The sequence below is a fragment of the Cheilinus undulatus genome, linkage group 15 (genome assembly GCF_018320785.1).
Source record: "Cheilinus undulatus linkage group 15, ASM1832078v1, whole genome shotgun sequence".
Taxonomy (NCBI): Eukaryota; Metazoa; Chordata; class Actinopteri; order Labriformes; family Labridae; genus Cheilinus; species Cheilinus undulatus.
Window position 1 is genome coordinate 44595786 of NC_054879.1, and position 14007 is coordinate 44609792.

The window sequence follows — 14007 nt, forward strand, 5'->3', positions numbered from 1 at the left end:
CCTTTTACATTCATAATTTTTGATTTCAAACCTTATTTTGTCCTTTCAAAGTCATGATTTTGACTGTTATCTCATCTTTTGACCTTTTTTAACTCCTAACTTTAACTTTTATCTCATTTTTTACCTCTCAAACTCATGATTTTTAATTTTATTTCATATTTTGACTTTTAAAACTCATGAATTTGAAATTTAATCTCATATTTTGACACATTAAACTGACGATTTTGATGTTATCTCTATTCTGACAGTCTATTTTGACTGTTAAATATCATGAATTTGAAATTTATTCAAGTTTTGCTGACCATGTCAGTTTCTAACTTTCAATTCTATCTCATATTTTGACCTTTAAAACTCATGATTTTGACTTTAATCTAATTTTTTAATTGTTACAAATCATGGTTTCAGTATTCTATCTCATTATTTTGACTTTAAATGTCATATTTTTACCTTTAAAACTTATAAGTTTGACTTTTTATCTCAGCTTTTGAGTTTTTAACTTATCATGTTGACCTTTAAATCTTAAAATCATTTAGTTTGACACTCAGTGGTTAAATGTTGACCCTGTCAGACCCTCAGATTAGACCCAAATTCAGAATCCGGCCCCTGCTGTTATTGAGTTTGACACTCCTGCCTTAAAAGCTCTTAACTTTAAAAAGATCTTTAAAATGCTTGAAATATTTAATTGTTTGAAAAACAGTGACAGAAGCTTCAAGAAAAGTGTGGCATTACCAGTAGAAAAATTAGTTTTAATTCAAAATAAGGGAGAAAGAAATCCAGATCTTAGAGTTGATGTTGATGTTGGCTCCTTGCCTGAATCTCCAGTGGAACAGCAGATGAATAACACCGTTGTTTCCGTCGCCGTGCTCCTTCAGGTCATAGATAAGTTTGCTCATCACATGGCTCACAGCCACTGACTGAAGAAAGACGCTCCCTGTTTTATTCCACCAAACTTCCCCGTGTTTACCATGCCAAGATTCAAGTTTACAAAGTGACGAAGAAAACAGCGATAGGAACATTTTACTAGATCAAGTTTCTACAGGCACAGTCTGTAGCTGCTTGTGAAGAAGCCTCTCTTTCATCCTTTTCAGTAGAGGTGACATTCAGCAGGAGATCGGATGAGAGGGGACCCCCACGGTTTAGCCTTTAAGCATGACTATTGTTTCCCCATCTGCTGAGGGAAACTCCAGCCCAGAAATTTCTCAGCTGAATTGGCTGTACGCGGAACAAAGTGATAAATAATTTACCCTAGATCTCCATTGTTCCAGCAAACATGATAATTCAGTATTAAACTCCTATTTTTCCTTTTCAGATGCACATCCTTAGTGCTTATCACATGTATTTTTTATCGCATATCTAATGCTTACATTGTCTGTTATGGTATGTAGAGACATGAACATTTAAAAATCAGACCATGTCGATGTTTAAACCGTAATGAAGCTGCAAAACAAATTTTTAATTTATATGCTACAGGATGCATCCAGTAAGCTTAGGCGATGCATATTTAATGCAGCAGTAATGCTATACTCAGAAAACTTTAGAAAACCCCGGAGATATGGGATATCTGGATCTGCCTCGCTGTACATTCAGGAGAAACGCTGAAACTTCAATTTCTCATTTCGACATTTAAATAATTCACATCTGCGTGGTTCTGTAAGGCTATGGATGGAGAAGTGTCATCTTGTCTTGTTTGAATATACAGTGCTAAATATGTCTTTAATTCTTATTACTATACAGAAAAGTGCAAATCGCATCCATGCATTTTATTTCCAGGGGTTACAAGTCATTTGCAGTTACACTATATTGCCAAAAGTATTTACTCACCCATCAAAATAATTGAAATCAGGTGTTCCAATGACTTCCATTAGCCCAAGAACAGTACGTAGAGAGCTTGATGGAAGGGGTTTCCATGGCCGAGCAGCTGCATCCAAGCCAGACATCACCAAGTGCAATGCAAAGTGTCAGATGCAGTGGTGTAAAGCACGCCGCCACTGGACTCTAGAGCAGTAGAGACACCTTCTCTGGAGTGACCAATCGTGCTTCTTCATCTGGCAATCTGATGGACGAGTCTGGGTTTGGCGGTTGCAAGGAGAACGGTACTTTTCTGACTGCATTGTGCCAAGTGTAAAGTTTGGTGGAGGGGGGATTATGGTGTGGGCTTGTTTTTCAGGAGCTGAGCTTGGCCCCTTAGTTCCAGTAAAAGGAACTCTGAATGCTTCAGCATACCAAGAGATTCTGGACAATTCCATGCTCCCAACTTTGTGGGAACAGTTTGGGGATGGCCCCTTCCTGTTCCAACATGACTGTGCACCAGTGCACAAAGCAAGGTCCATAAAGACATGGAGGAGAGAGTTTGGTGTGGATCAACTTGACTGGCCTGCACAGAGTCCTGACCTCAACCTGATAGAACACCTTCTCGTCCAACATCAGTGTGTGACCTCACAAATGCAATGAAACACAATGGATGGCTCTTGTTTGACATGGAAGCTTTTATTTTGAAATGTTCACCTTTCCCAATGGTCACATGATGTCCTTTCCCTCAAGTATTTCATGAAATAAAGAAAACAAAATAACGGAATTGAAAAAACAAAAACTGGACCTCTTTTTAAAAGTGTTATTTGTTTTTCAGTTTTTGTGACCAAAATGGAAAAAAAAAACAGAAAAACGTCTAATTTTTCAATGTTTTTCCATTTTTGGTCAAAAACTATAAAACTGAATAACGAGAGTTTCTTCCGTTTTTTTCAGTCTTGTTTCAACCAGGAAATGGATCTGCCAGAAAGTACACTGACCGTATCTCATGCTATGGACGTCTATCTCAGCTGTGTCTGATTAGAGCTTCCATAGAAATCTAGCATTAGGAAATCAGTCACAGAGTTTGAAAAAGTATTTAAAAGTTAGTTGAATTTATTTTGGGGAACTTTATTCCAAGTTATTCCCTGATTGTGAATGTTTCCTCCATTTCCCTTCCAGTTTCCGCCTTTGAACAAGGCAAACATATCCTCAAACAACCTCAAACGTGATATTTTTGGAGGTAGATTTGAAATAATAGTCACAAACTAGACTAATTCCTGCAGGATTCATCAGATTTTAAAAAAAGGACTCTAAATAGCCCACACTCAGTTTTCTCTCTGCTCTAAAAAATGAGCAGACAGTTCAATCAAAGCGATCAAAGTCAGAGCGCAAACCGTTTCCTCTTACCGAAAGGACAATGTCGAATTAAAAGGAGGATTTTTGGGAAATGTACGAAAGTGCTTTTATGAGAAGGGGATTTTCAGGACTCAAAGCACAGCTCCTCTACCTCACCACGCAGCATTTCCAGGCACCCGTGACACCAGAAGAGATGAGTGCGGAGAGCTGCTATTATCCACAATCAGGAGCAAATACAGTTAATTCTACCTCCATTCTCAAACGCGGCACATTTTTGATGTCACCTCTTGTATTAAAACCACATTATCATATTCCCAGCGGTGACAATGCTGCAATCCCTCTGGGAGATTTTAATGCAGAAATCCTTCCAACAGAACTCTGGCATGTTGAGGCAGACTGAGTTTGTTATATTTAGTCAGACAGCAAGTCTACTGCTAATGAATGCTGCTGGCAGGGTGTCTGTGAGCCCTGCGGAGATTACAGCGAACACTGGTAATGTGTCCTCTGTGAGGAGGAGCGACACAGCGAGCCAGACAGATAGACAGACAGGCCTGAGAGCGACAAAAGGACAGTTAGAGCTGCGGATTCTCACGCAGCCGACTTTCCTGAAATGTTTTAAAACCAGGGCTCTTCTTTTTTAAATGTGGCATTTTATCTTCTCATAAGTGAGGTAATTTATGAGTTGAAAACCCCCTCTATTGTTCTAGATTTGCAGCCTGTTTCTCCTCATATAGCACCTAATGTGTTGTTGTTTTGCTGTGATGGGTACAAACTTTTATTGTTTGTACGTTTGTGCCTGCAGGCATCAATAATAGCTTTCACTAACACAGCTATAACCACAAATGCAGTTGAGAAATCAGGATACTCTGGGGCTCCAGACTAAGTTTAGATCAAGGATTGTTTCCCGCTCAGCTGCCTCACACGATTCTCAGCTCCAGTAATTATTCCTATGAGCGCGTTGCAATCCTCTAAATTGGCTGTAATCTGCCCTCCCTGTTTGATCTGTTCGGCTAAACCCTGCTGTCTGCACCATACTGGGGATCTTGCATCACATTTGTCCAACCTCTGCAAGCATGCTCATTTTCATGCTATGCATTGCTCATTAAAACACATGTGGTGCATGTATACAGGCACACAAGCACATTTAACCCCTGGGCTTACTTATTTTTATCTCAAGTATTTCATTTGTTCTGACACGCAGCCATTGACCTTTAAATCGGATCAACTCCTTAGCGTTTTTCCCCGACATTCATGTGAAACCACAGGGAGGTGTTGGTCGTTTTTTAAATTCGGTTTCATAAATGCTCAAAATGAGAGTTCTTATGGGGTAGTGCTTGTTTATTTTCCTCTTTTTATCCACATGTTCAGGTTTAAATAAAGAAACCAGGATGACAGGATAATGTATGATTCAGCTTTTTAGAAGTGACCTTTTTTTTTTTTATCTTTCAGGAACTGACTTTCAGTGCACCACTCACGTCATCCCAGTGAAGAATGAGGAGGGCGTTGTGATGATGTTTATCTTGAATTTCGAATATGTGGTGGATGAGGAGAGTGACAACTCCACTGAGAAGATAAGCCCCACATCCCCTACAAAGTCAGATCAAAGTGAGTACTTGATGTACATTTGTCAAAACGCTGTGGTATAAAAGCACTGTTCACAGTATTTACACTGTATACAAAAAGTATTAATCTCCATGGATTTTTAGCCTTTTATTGGTTCAATCAAGGCCTATAGTTTGGCTTTTTTACAAAAAAAAAAAAAATCCTCTTTAATGTCAAAAAGAAAAAAGATTTCTACAATGCTGTGTCAACTAAATAAAAAAAATATGTAAAATAAAATCAGTAGCCACATAAATATTTACCCCTTTAAAAGTAACTGACCTAAATCAACAGAGGTCCAGCCAATTTGTTTTAGCAGTCTCATTAAAGACTTGAGATAATCTCTCAAGTGATGTCTAGAAGGTCCAGTCACTAGTTCATTAGTATTCCTGGCTACCGTTACACCACGAAGACAAAAGAACACTCCAAAAGTATAAGTAAAAAAAGTTTAAGTCAGTAATCTAACATGGAAAACCATCAATATACAGCGTTTGGGAAAGGGCAGAGGCTCTGAAAAAAACTTGGAGGGTGATTGGATGAACGTTGTGTCTGTCGTCTTTACGGTCCAATCAGAGCAACAAAACACGTGACGTCGTAGCAGCTACCGAGGAATAAACTCCACACACAACTGCATAAAGTGAACCATGGCGACGACTTTTTGTCGTTTTTGAAAAAAAAAAAAAACAACTCACTGCTGTTCTTCGTTCTTCTTTTAATGAAGAAATGTTGTCAAGTTACATGTTAATTTCCTTTATGTGCATTGGAACAACACAAAACAAACAGAAGAAAAAAGCCAAAATTTACATAATTTTATACAAAACTTAAAAAATGGACCGGACAAAATTGTTGGCACCCTCAACTTAATATTTGGTTGAACACCCTTGGGAAAAAATTATCTGAAACCAATCGCTTACTATATCCACAAATAAGCTTCATACACCTCTCAACTGGAATTTTAGACCACTCTTCCTTTGCAAACTGCTCCAGGTCTCTCAGATTTGAAGGGTGCTTCTTGCCACAGCAATTTTGAGATCTCTCCATAGGTGTTCAGTGGGATTTAGATCCGGACTCATTGCTGGCCACTTCAGAACTCTCCAGTGCTTTGTCTCCAACCATTTCTTGGTGCTTTTTGAGGTATGTTTGGGGTCGTTGTCCTGCTGGACTTGGTGACACACACAGGCACACAACACAAAGGTTGGTTAACTAGCTTCAGGTGTGATTTCTATATTTCCAGCACCTGTTACTGCCACAGGTGAGTTTAAATGAGCATCACAAGCTTGAAATAAAATGATTTACCCACAGTTTTAAAACTATTTGGCTTTTTTCTTCTGCTTTTTTGTGTTGTTCCAATGCATATATAGGAAATAAACGTGTATACCAAACACATTCGTGATTGCAACAATTTCTGGGAGAAATGATGTATTTTCTGGAAAAATTCCAGGGGTGCCAATACTTGCGTCCATGACTGTAAGTGTTTTTCACAGTATACATTTTTGTCCACGAATTGCATACTCGGGAAATGCCTACAAATGGACTCGTCAATCTTGCACTCGCTAATTAGATAGCTGAATTTAGCCATTCAGCTGGCTAACCATGCACATTCCTAGTTTGCCTTTTTCCTGTTTCCTTTCTTGTCTGTTGCACTACGATAGACAAGGAACAAGGAAAAAGGTAGATGACAAGGAATCAGGAGTGTTAGACAGGTCGATATCTTTATGTAATTTTTCTTCAGAGCTTGTTAGCTTTCTTTATAATATATAAAGATAGTTGTGCATCAATAATATTCATATTTGTGTTTGAAATGTTATGCCCTAAATCTCGCCAACACTGAGGTAAAGCCATGAGGCTCAAAGCTGTCAAATGCTCATCACAAAGCACCACATTCTCATTTGTCTGCATTCATAATAAAAGCTCTAGATGTGATATATTTAAGAGGAGCCTGAAATTCACAGGGCAGAGAATTCATTTTTAACGTAGTGCACAGTGAGCGTATGATGCTGCACGATGCGACTCATGATGACATGCCAAGAGACCAGCCTCCTGTTCCAAACTATCATCCAGGGCGCTCTGACAGTACAGGATGGACATCATGAACATGAAAGTGAATATGCTATTGGTGTGTTAGAGAGTGGGTTTACATATCTCTGTGGTATAGAATATGTTTAACCTCTTGTAGTTATTTCTGTTTGGTGTCTTCTGGGAGAGCAGCACATCCTCTCTGTACGTGTATACCTCATCTTTTATTTGGATGTGTGTCAGTAGGTGTAAATGTCAATCAGGCTCCTCCCTGATTGGAGGCACTCAGAGTCCCTCCTCTGACCGGAGCTCAGCTATCCACTTCACTCAGCATGAATTCCTCCAAGGCACTGGCATTCAGCTTGTACTCTTGCGTCTGTGTGTATGCGCGTATTTAAAGTGTGCGCCCGTGTGCATGCATGTGCGTGTCTGCTCATGTGCGAGCCAGCGCCTGTGTCCGTTGCGAGCACTGCTAATCAGAATTGATTGCTTGTGACAGTGCTTCAGAGAGGGGACCTGTGGGAAGATGGGGGAGTTAAACATATGATGTGACTTTAGATTAGAAACAGTCTTGACTACTTGCACACATCGCACTTAAAATATGACCTTTCCACTGTCTTTGTCTTTCAGCAGCCCTCAGATAACATCAGGGCACGAGGGTAATTTAATGCTTCATGTGCTTCAGCTTGAGCTGGATTTAACAAAGTGATGCAAATGATTTGTGAAAAATCCCTGCTTTCTAAAAATGTCCTGTTTTAAGTGTTATACCTGAAAACACTGAGCAAATGTCCACATAGTCAACAGTTTACTGGTGTAGCAGTAGGTAAAAAGTGATTTTTGGACATTGGGGGGCTTATTATGATCTCTTGTTGACAGCAGACAATAAACTTGCAGGTGTCAGCGAGTACAATATTGAACCTGGAAGAAAGAAATCCCTTTTTCCCTGAGCTGCCATCTAAAACCCACCATTCAGCAGCTTCTACCTGCATTTAAGGCCCCAAATCAGATACAACACTAACAAATTACTCAGCAGAAAGATGCACTGTTTGGTCCTCAGAGATTTAGTTTTTACTGTTTGGCCCACAACTAGGTAAAACATTTTTCTATTGCATCACATGTATGAATCCTCAATTTTTTCTCTCAAACAGTTTTCCAACTTTTTAAATGCTCTTACACTGGCACCTGACATGTGAGAAGGTTTATTATCTTGTACTCAAGCAGGACTTCAGTCCCAGCTAGTACTAATCATTAAATAAGAATAAACAATAAAAAAAAAGATGCCAGAGAACAAGGACTGCCACTGTACGTGAAAGTGGCTGAACACAACCATGTACATTAAAAAATAGTCATGTTCAGACAAGGCTGCATACATATAGCTTTAGCTACATTTGCTAAAGCTCACTTTGGTAAAGCTAAATCTAATGTAGCTACACTGGCTTTCACAGTAATGTTAACTAGGTACTCACGCAGCTATGTTAGTATATGTTCACGTTACATTCGTAGGTAATGTAGCTGTATTAGCATACCAAATGCGGCTAAAGCTGACTTTGGTAAAGCTAAAGCTAACATAGCTACATTGGCTTTCATAGTAATGATAACCAGGTGCTTACGTAGCTATGTTAGCTTTAGCTAACACTAACAAGCTAAGCTAAAGCGAGCCACTGTTGGTGTGACTACAGGTCTAAAAATAATTTCATGAGTATTTTATGAATAAATTTATGAATGACGTTAATGATAATACATTGCACTGGCAAAATTCTGTCACTTTTGTTCTGACGAAGGTAACGTCTCACTGCAGTCATCTGCAAGAGATGTCGTCTGAGATCTTCAATCTGCTGACAGTCTCCTCTCAAATGACTACAAGGCTGTCAGAAATTTTAAACATTTGTTTGTTTCCTAGCGGAATCTCACATATAGGTGAAACCATTCCAGTAACAACTGTGAAAAGATGTTTTCTCTCAGTCTAAGGAGAACTAAACAGTTCTTACAATCGGGTATTTACAAGTGCCAAACTCCATATGAGAGTCATTTCATCCTGTCGGAGTTGTTAATCGATATAACAGTTTTTTGAGTCCTACGCATAAGGTTTTGTTTGGGGCCATTGCAGGGGAGGTTTATTGCAGCTCTGTAAGCATTTCAACATTTTTGGCTTAGATTTTTTTCCTTTAAACACTGCAACAGCACACAAAAAAGAGAGAAACAGAGCCAGTTTGTTCTACTCATTCTATAAGAACATGGGAAGGGAATAATGCACAGTTAAACCCAGGATGCACTCTGAAGACAGCAGGTACTAGTCCAGCCTCGTGTTTAAACCAAATCTGAACACAACAACAATAGTGCCTTATCCTTTTAAGCAGAAATGTCAATACTGATACATTATTGAAACAAAACTGCCAGGGAACAATAATTGAACATTGTAAGGAGCATTCATTTGAGGAAATAAATGTGAATATTCTCAATAAAAGTCCAAATTTGAAAAGGATGAGCGGTTGAAGTTATCACTGAACAGCCATGCCTGAACAAAAGAAGAGTAGTCTGCATCATAACTCACAACCCCATCTTAGTATTCCTTCCTATGCTCCTATACTGACTCACTGTATTTACAGTAATTCCCATATGACTGTCATGTGACCCTGTGCCCTCCCGAGTGACTGGAAGGTGTGAAAACCAAGAAGCATGAATCGATAGAAGTGATGAAGCCTCCTGAATGCGAAGTGACAAACAGAACAACAAGTCTGGTTTTCTGTCATGTGGATTTCAGCTTCTTTGTCTATCTGCCATCCATCCGTCATATATGTGCTCCTGTCCTCTCACAGATTTATCAGCTCCATTTTAAAGAAGCATGCATTATTTATATTTTTTTGTAGAAGTCTGTATGCGCCTCTCAACATAAGAATCAGGGCTCTATTGTACGCCTAGAGCTAAGCGTTTTGGCATGCAGCACAGGCGTCCTCTTCTGTTTTCCACCTGATGTAGCTGTCATATTTACACCATGCGCTCACATTGTTTAAATCGCAAATGAACTTGCGCTCCCTATCGGGAGTGTTTGTCTTAAAAAGAGGAGAATCGTGAGGATGCAGAAAATGGCAGCACCTTTCACAAACAAACTGATTAATGTGATTCATTTCTGAGGTCAAAGTTTCCCAGACATATACAGAAGGCTTTAATTGTCAAACTTCATTGTCCCATTTATCCCATTTTTTGACACTTTAATCCCATTTTTGTCCTTTTCACCATTTTTTCCACTTTTCACCCAATTGAGCTATCTTTGCCGTTAAATACCACTTTTTTTCCTACTTTTTTGCCCATTTTTGCAACTTATTTAAGCCACTTTTATCTCATTTTTCCCCTTTTTTAACCCTTTTTCACCCATTTAAGCTAGCTTTTGCCATTACATACTAACTGTTTCCTATTTTAGTCACTCTTCTCTAACCTTTCTGCCACAGTTTTTCCACAATTGGACCATTTTTGCCCATTTTCACAATTTTTTTTTCTAAAAAATAGGAAACAGGTTGTATGTAATGGCAAAAGCTAGCTTAAATGGGCAAAAAAAAGGGTTAAAAAAGGTAACCCCTTCAAACCAGCTGAAATATATGACTACTTATATATACCACTTACAAGCAGACTTTAATGCCATGATGATTCTAGAGCCAAAGCATCTCCTCGTGGTTTTTCTCTTCTAAATGTCAGAAAAAGAACTGCACACCGCGTTATATCATAACATTTGCCATCAAGTGTTCATTACCATATTTTAGGACTGGCTCTGTGTGCTTTTGATAGACCTTTCCATACTGAATTATGTTAAATAGTTGTTATATAAGCGTTCAGCCTGAGCTCTAGTCAGGAGCATTCTGTAGTGATGACATGTCTCCCTGCAGAGCAGAGACAGGAAGGTTATCCATATCTGCTGCCAGCTCAGGATGTCATTAGGTTCCTCTCCAGGAAACTTGTTGAGTGTCACGGCTCTATTGTAAGCTGCTATAGTTGTAACATCAGCACATTTGGATAGGGGATGGAAACAGATGGCAACGGGGTTATGTAAGGAGGGTGCTGAGGGACAGGTGCCCCCGGACCGGGGCCGGGTTCACTTTCATTCTCTTTCTATAGTTAATGAGGCAAAACTTTCTCCGTGTCCCAAGGGGTCATTAGCGTTTTGAACTGTTTATATTAAGAAAATGTGGTTTCTGTGCAGATGTTGGGTCCCTTTCTAAAATCAATGAGGCATAAGAGTTTAACAGTGTAGGCTGCTCTTTCTTGTGAAAGGAGAAACTACATTGTTGTCTGACTGTTTTGGCAGTTTGATATCCAGTGATGCGGTTTGCACCGTGGTGTAGAGGTCAGGGTTCAATATACTGTGAAGATTTGATGTTGTGTGCAAAGCAAAATATTGCAGAATCTTAGACTCAGGCGTGCATGTGTGTATAAATGTTCTCTGCTTAATTCTTCCCGTCCCATTTACACAAGACACAATAATAAACCTTACGTGTTATCTAAAAAAGGCATCATTTTTAACAATAATGTTGCAGATATTAGATCTACCCAAACTAAAGATAAAGACTTAATAACAGTGAAGTACAACTCTCTCTGGGTTTGTTGTTCTCAGCTCTGTGTTCACACTGTCTATAAGATCCTTATGTTTCACTTAGCATGCATGTTTTTTCCATGTGAACTGGGGATCGACCCTAGACCTTCTCACTCAACCACTTACCCACAGTCTAAGACGGCGTTTTCCAACCATTTTTCCTTGGAGCCCCCCCCTACATGTACCTAAGAAAAGTGAAGAGAGAAGAAAAACTGAAACACTGCTGCCAAAAATCAACAGAGATTTTAACTGTTTCACTGTTAAAACCCTAAAAAAGGCCCATGCATGCTTTTCTTATCAATAGACCTTTGTATAAACTACTTAAAAACGGCCTTATCATGGTTTTAGTCAATTTTTGCTAATCTAAATTTGGCAGCCTCAGATCAGACAAAGCATTGTGCCCCCCCTTAAGATCTTTGATGCCCCTCCCTGGGGGTCCCGGACCCCAGGTTGGGAACCAGTGGTCTAAGACAGTGGTTCTCAACGTCTCCAGATGCCCTAAAAAAACTAAGAATATTTTTGTAATTACAGTGTTGCCACTCTCGCCAATTTGCCAAATTTTAACCCGTTTTTATCACTTTTCCCACCATTTTTGCCAATTTTAACGTATTTTTGCCAATTTTAATCCATTTTAAACCCATTCTACCACTTTCTTTCTGCCTGTTTTGCCACTTTATACCAATTCTTGCCACTTCACATCTCATTTTGCCTCTCTTGACGCATCATTGCCTCTATTAACCTTTTTATTTTTTTTTACCACTTTTTATGCCCATTTTCACCACATTTCATCATTTGATATGCTCATTTTTGCCATTTTAACCCATTTCTGCATACTTTTCTGTCTCAGTTAACCCATTTTTGACAGTTTATATCAATTTTTCATCCCATTTCACCAAATTTCCTCCCAATTTTGCCAATCTAAAGCCATTCCAGCCACTTTTTAATCCAATTTTACCACGATCTATGTAGTTTTTGCCACTTAAACCCATTGTTACCACTTTTTGCTTATTTTTTGTCACTTCTAACCCATTTCTGCTGCTTTCAAAATCCAATTTCACCATCTTTTCCACTTTTTTTTGCCATTATTAATCTATTGTAGCCATTTTTAACCTATTTTAATTCTGGTTTTAACAAAAGGGATTAACAGTTTTAAGAAGGCTATTTTCTACACAAATGAATAAAAAAGATATTTGTGTATTGATAGAGTGGTTTGATGTTAAATATAAGATATGGATACCACAACTTAACTTTACAATGAACCTTGATTTGGTGGCCTACGTGAACCCCCAGTCTGGCCGGGTTTCAGAAAGCTCCCCCCTTTATCCCCCCTTATGGGCGGCCTTGTCTTCACGTGACTATTCTTGATTGTGCATGGCTGTGTTCAAGCACCTTTGGGTACAGTGTAGGGTCCCTGGTCTATGGCACCTTTATTTCTGGGGTCATGAGCTGAAAAAGGTTGAGAACCACTGGTCTAAGATACCATGCCTATAAAAATATTAACTACCTTGGATGTTTTACCCTTTTACTGATTTTGTAAATCAATCATGATCAATGTAAAACCTCTTTAAAGTCAAAGTGAAAACAGATTTCGACAGAGTAAAATCAGTTAGTTAAAATATGTAATGTAGTAAAAGTGATTTCATAAATATTAACCCCTTTTAAAGTGACTGACCTAAACCAACAGAGGTCCAGTACATTGGTGCTGTTAGTCTCACAGTTAGTGAAATATGGGTCACCAGAGTGCAGTGAGTGTGTCTCAGTGATTGAGTTATGAAGACACCTGTGTCTGGAAGGTCCAGTCACTGGTTAATCAGTATTCATGGCTACCATTGCATCATGATGACAAAAGAACACCTCAGAAAAAAGGTTATTGAGAAGTGTAAGTCAACTGATGGATACAAAAAAAAAATTCCAAGGCAATTAATATCCCTGAAAATTTAGTTAAATCCATCTGCCTAGATCAGGACGTCCTGACAAACTGAGTGACCATGCAATAAGGAGACTAGTGAGAGAGGCCACCACTGAGGTGGGAGAGACTGCAGACAACAACTGTTGCCCAGGTTCTTCACCAGTCAAAGCATTATGGGAGAGTGACAAAGAGAAAGCCACTGGGTTGTCACATGGGAACCCCCCTTCACTATTGTTTCCTTCACTTAGTTCTACGGCCGCTCCAGAAAGCTGAACAGTGAGCTTCAGGATCACAGAACTACCCCCCTCCACGCTAGCTCTCACCGCCCACCATGCCAACACAGAGCCATTCTTTGTCTTATCTTCCCTACCACATGGCCATCAACGCCCAAACAGCAGTGCCACCTTCAGCAGGCCCAGGCTCCGCACGTGCAAAAACCATACCCATACAGAAGTATGTATAAACAAAGGCTGCAAGCAGCACTGAAGGGCCCTCGCATCCCCGCCCACGTCAGGGTGTGTGCCATCGGCCCCTGTGTTCTTATAGTGGGGTCTAAGCAAACTCGTGCAGTGAGTTACTGCCCAAATTTCAATTGATATAATTAAGAACCACCCTGTTACCACTGACTCATTCCACCTTAGAGGGTTAGTTGGAGACCCCACAATATATCTGGTGCAGTAACATGGCAATCTGATGTAAAATTTCAAAATAAAAGCCTTCTCAAATATGCCATATTCATTGTGCAACTTCCTAACTT

At 39.4% G+C, this 14007-nt stretch overlaps 1 protein-coding gene across 1 annotated transcript in view; it reads left to right on the plus strand.

The window, feature by feature from the left end:
- Positions 1–14007, plus strand: part of LOC121522742 (potassium voltage-gated channel subfamily H member 7-like) — a 72219-nt gene that overhangs the window by 15077 nt on the left and 43135 nt on the right. The window contains exon 3 of the mRNA XM_041807378.1: positions 4594–4749. Within this exon, the coding sequence (XP_041663312.1) occupies positions 4594–4749 (156 nt within the window). The remainder of the gene's footprint in view (positions 1–4593; positions 4750–14007) is intronic.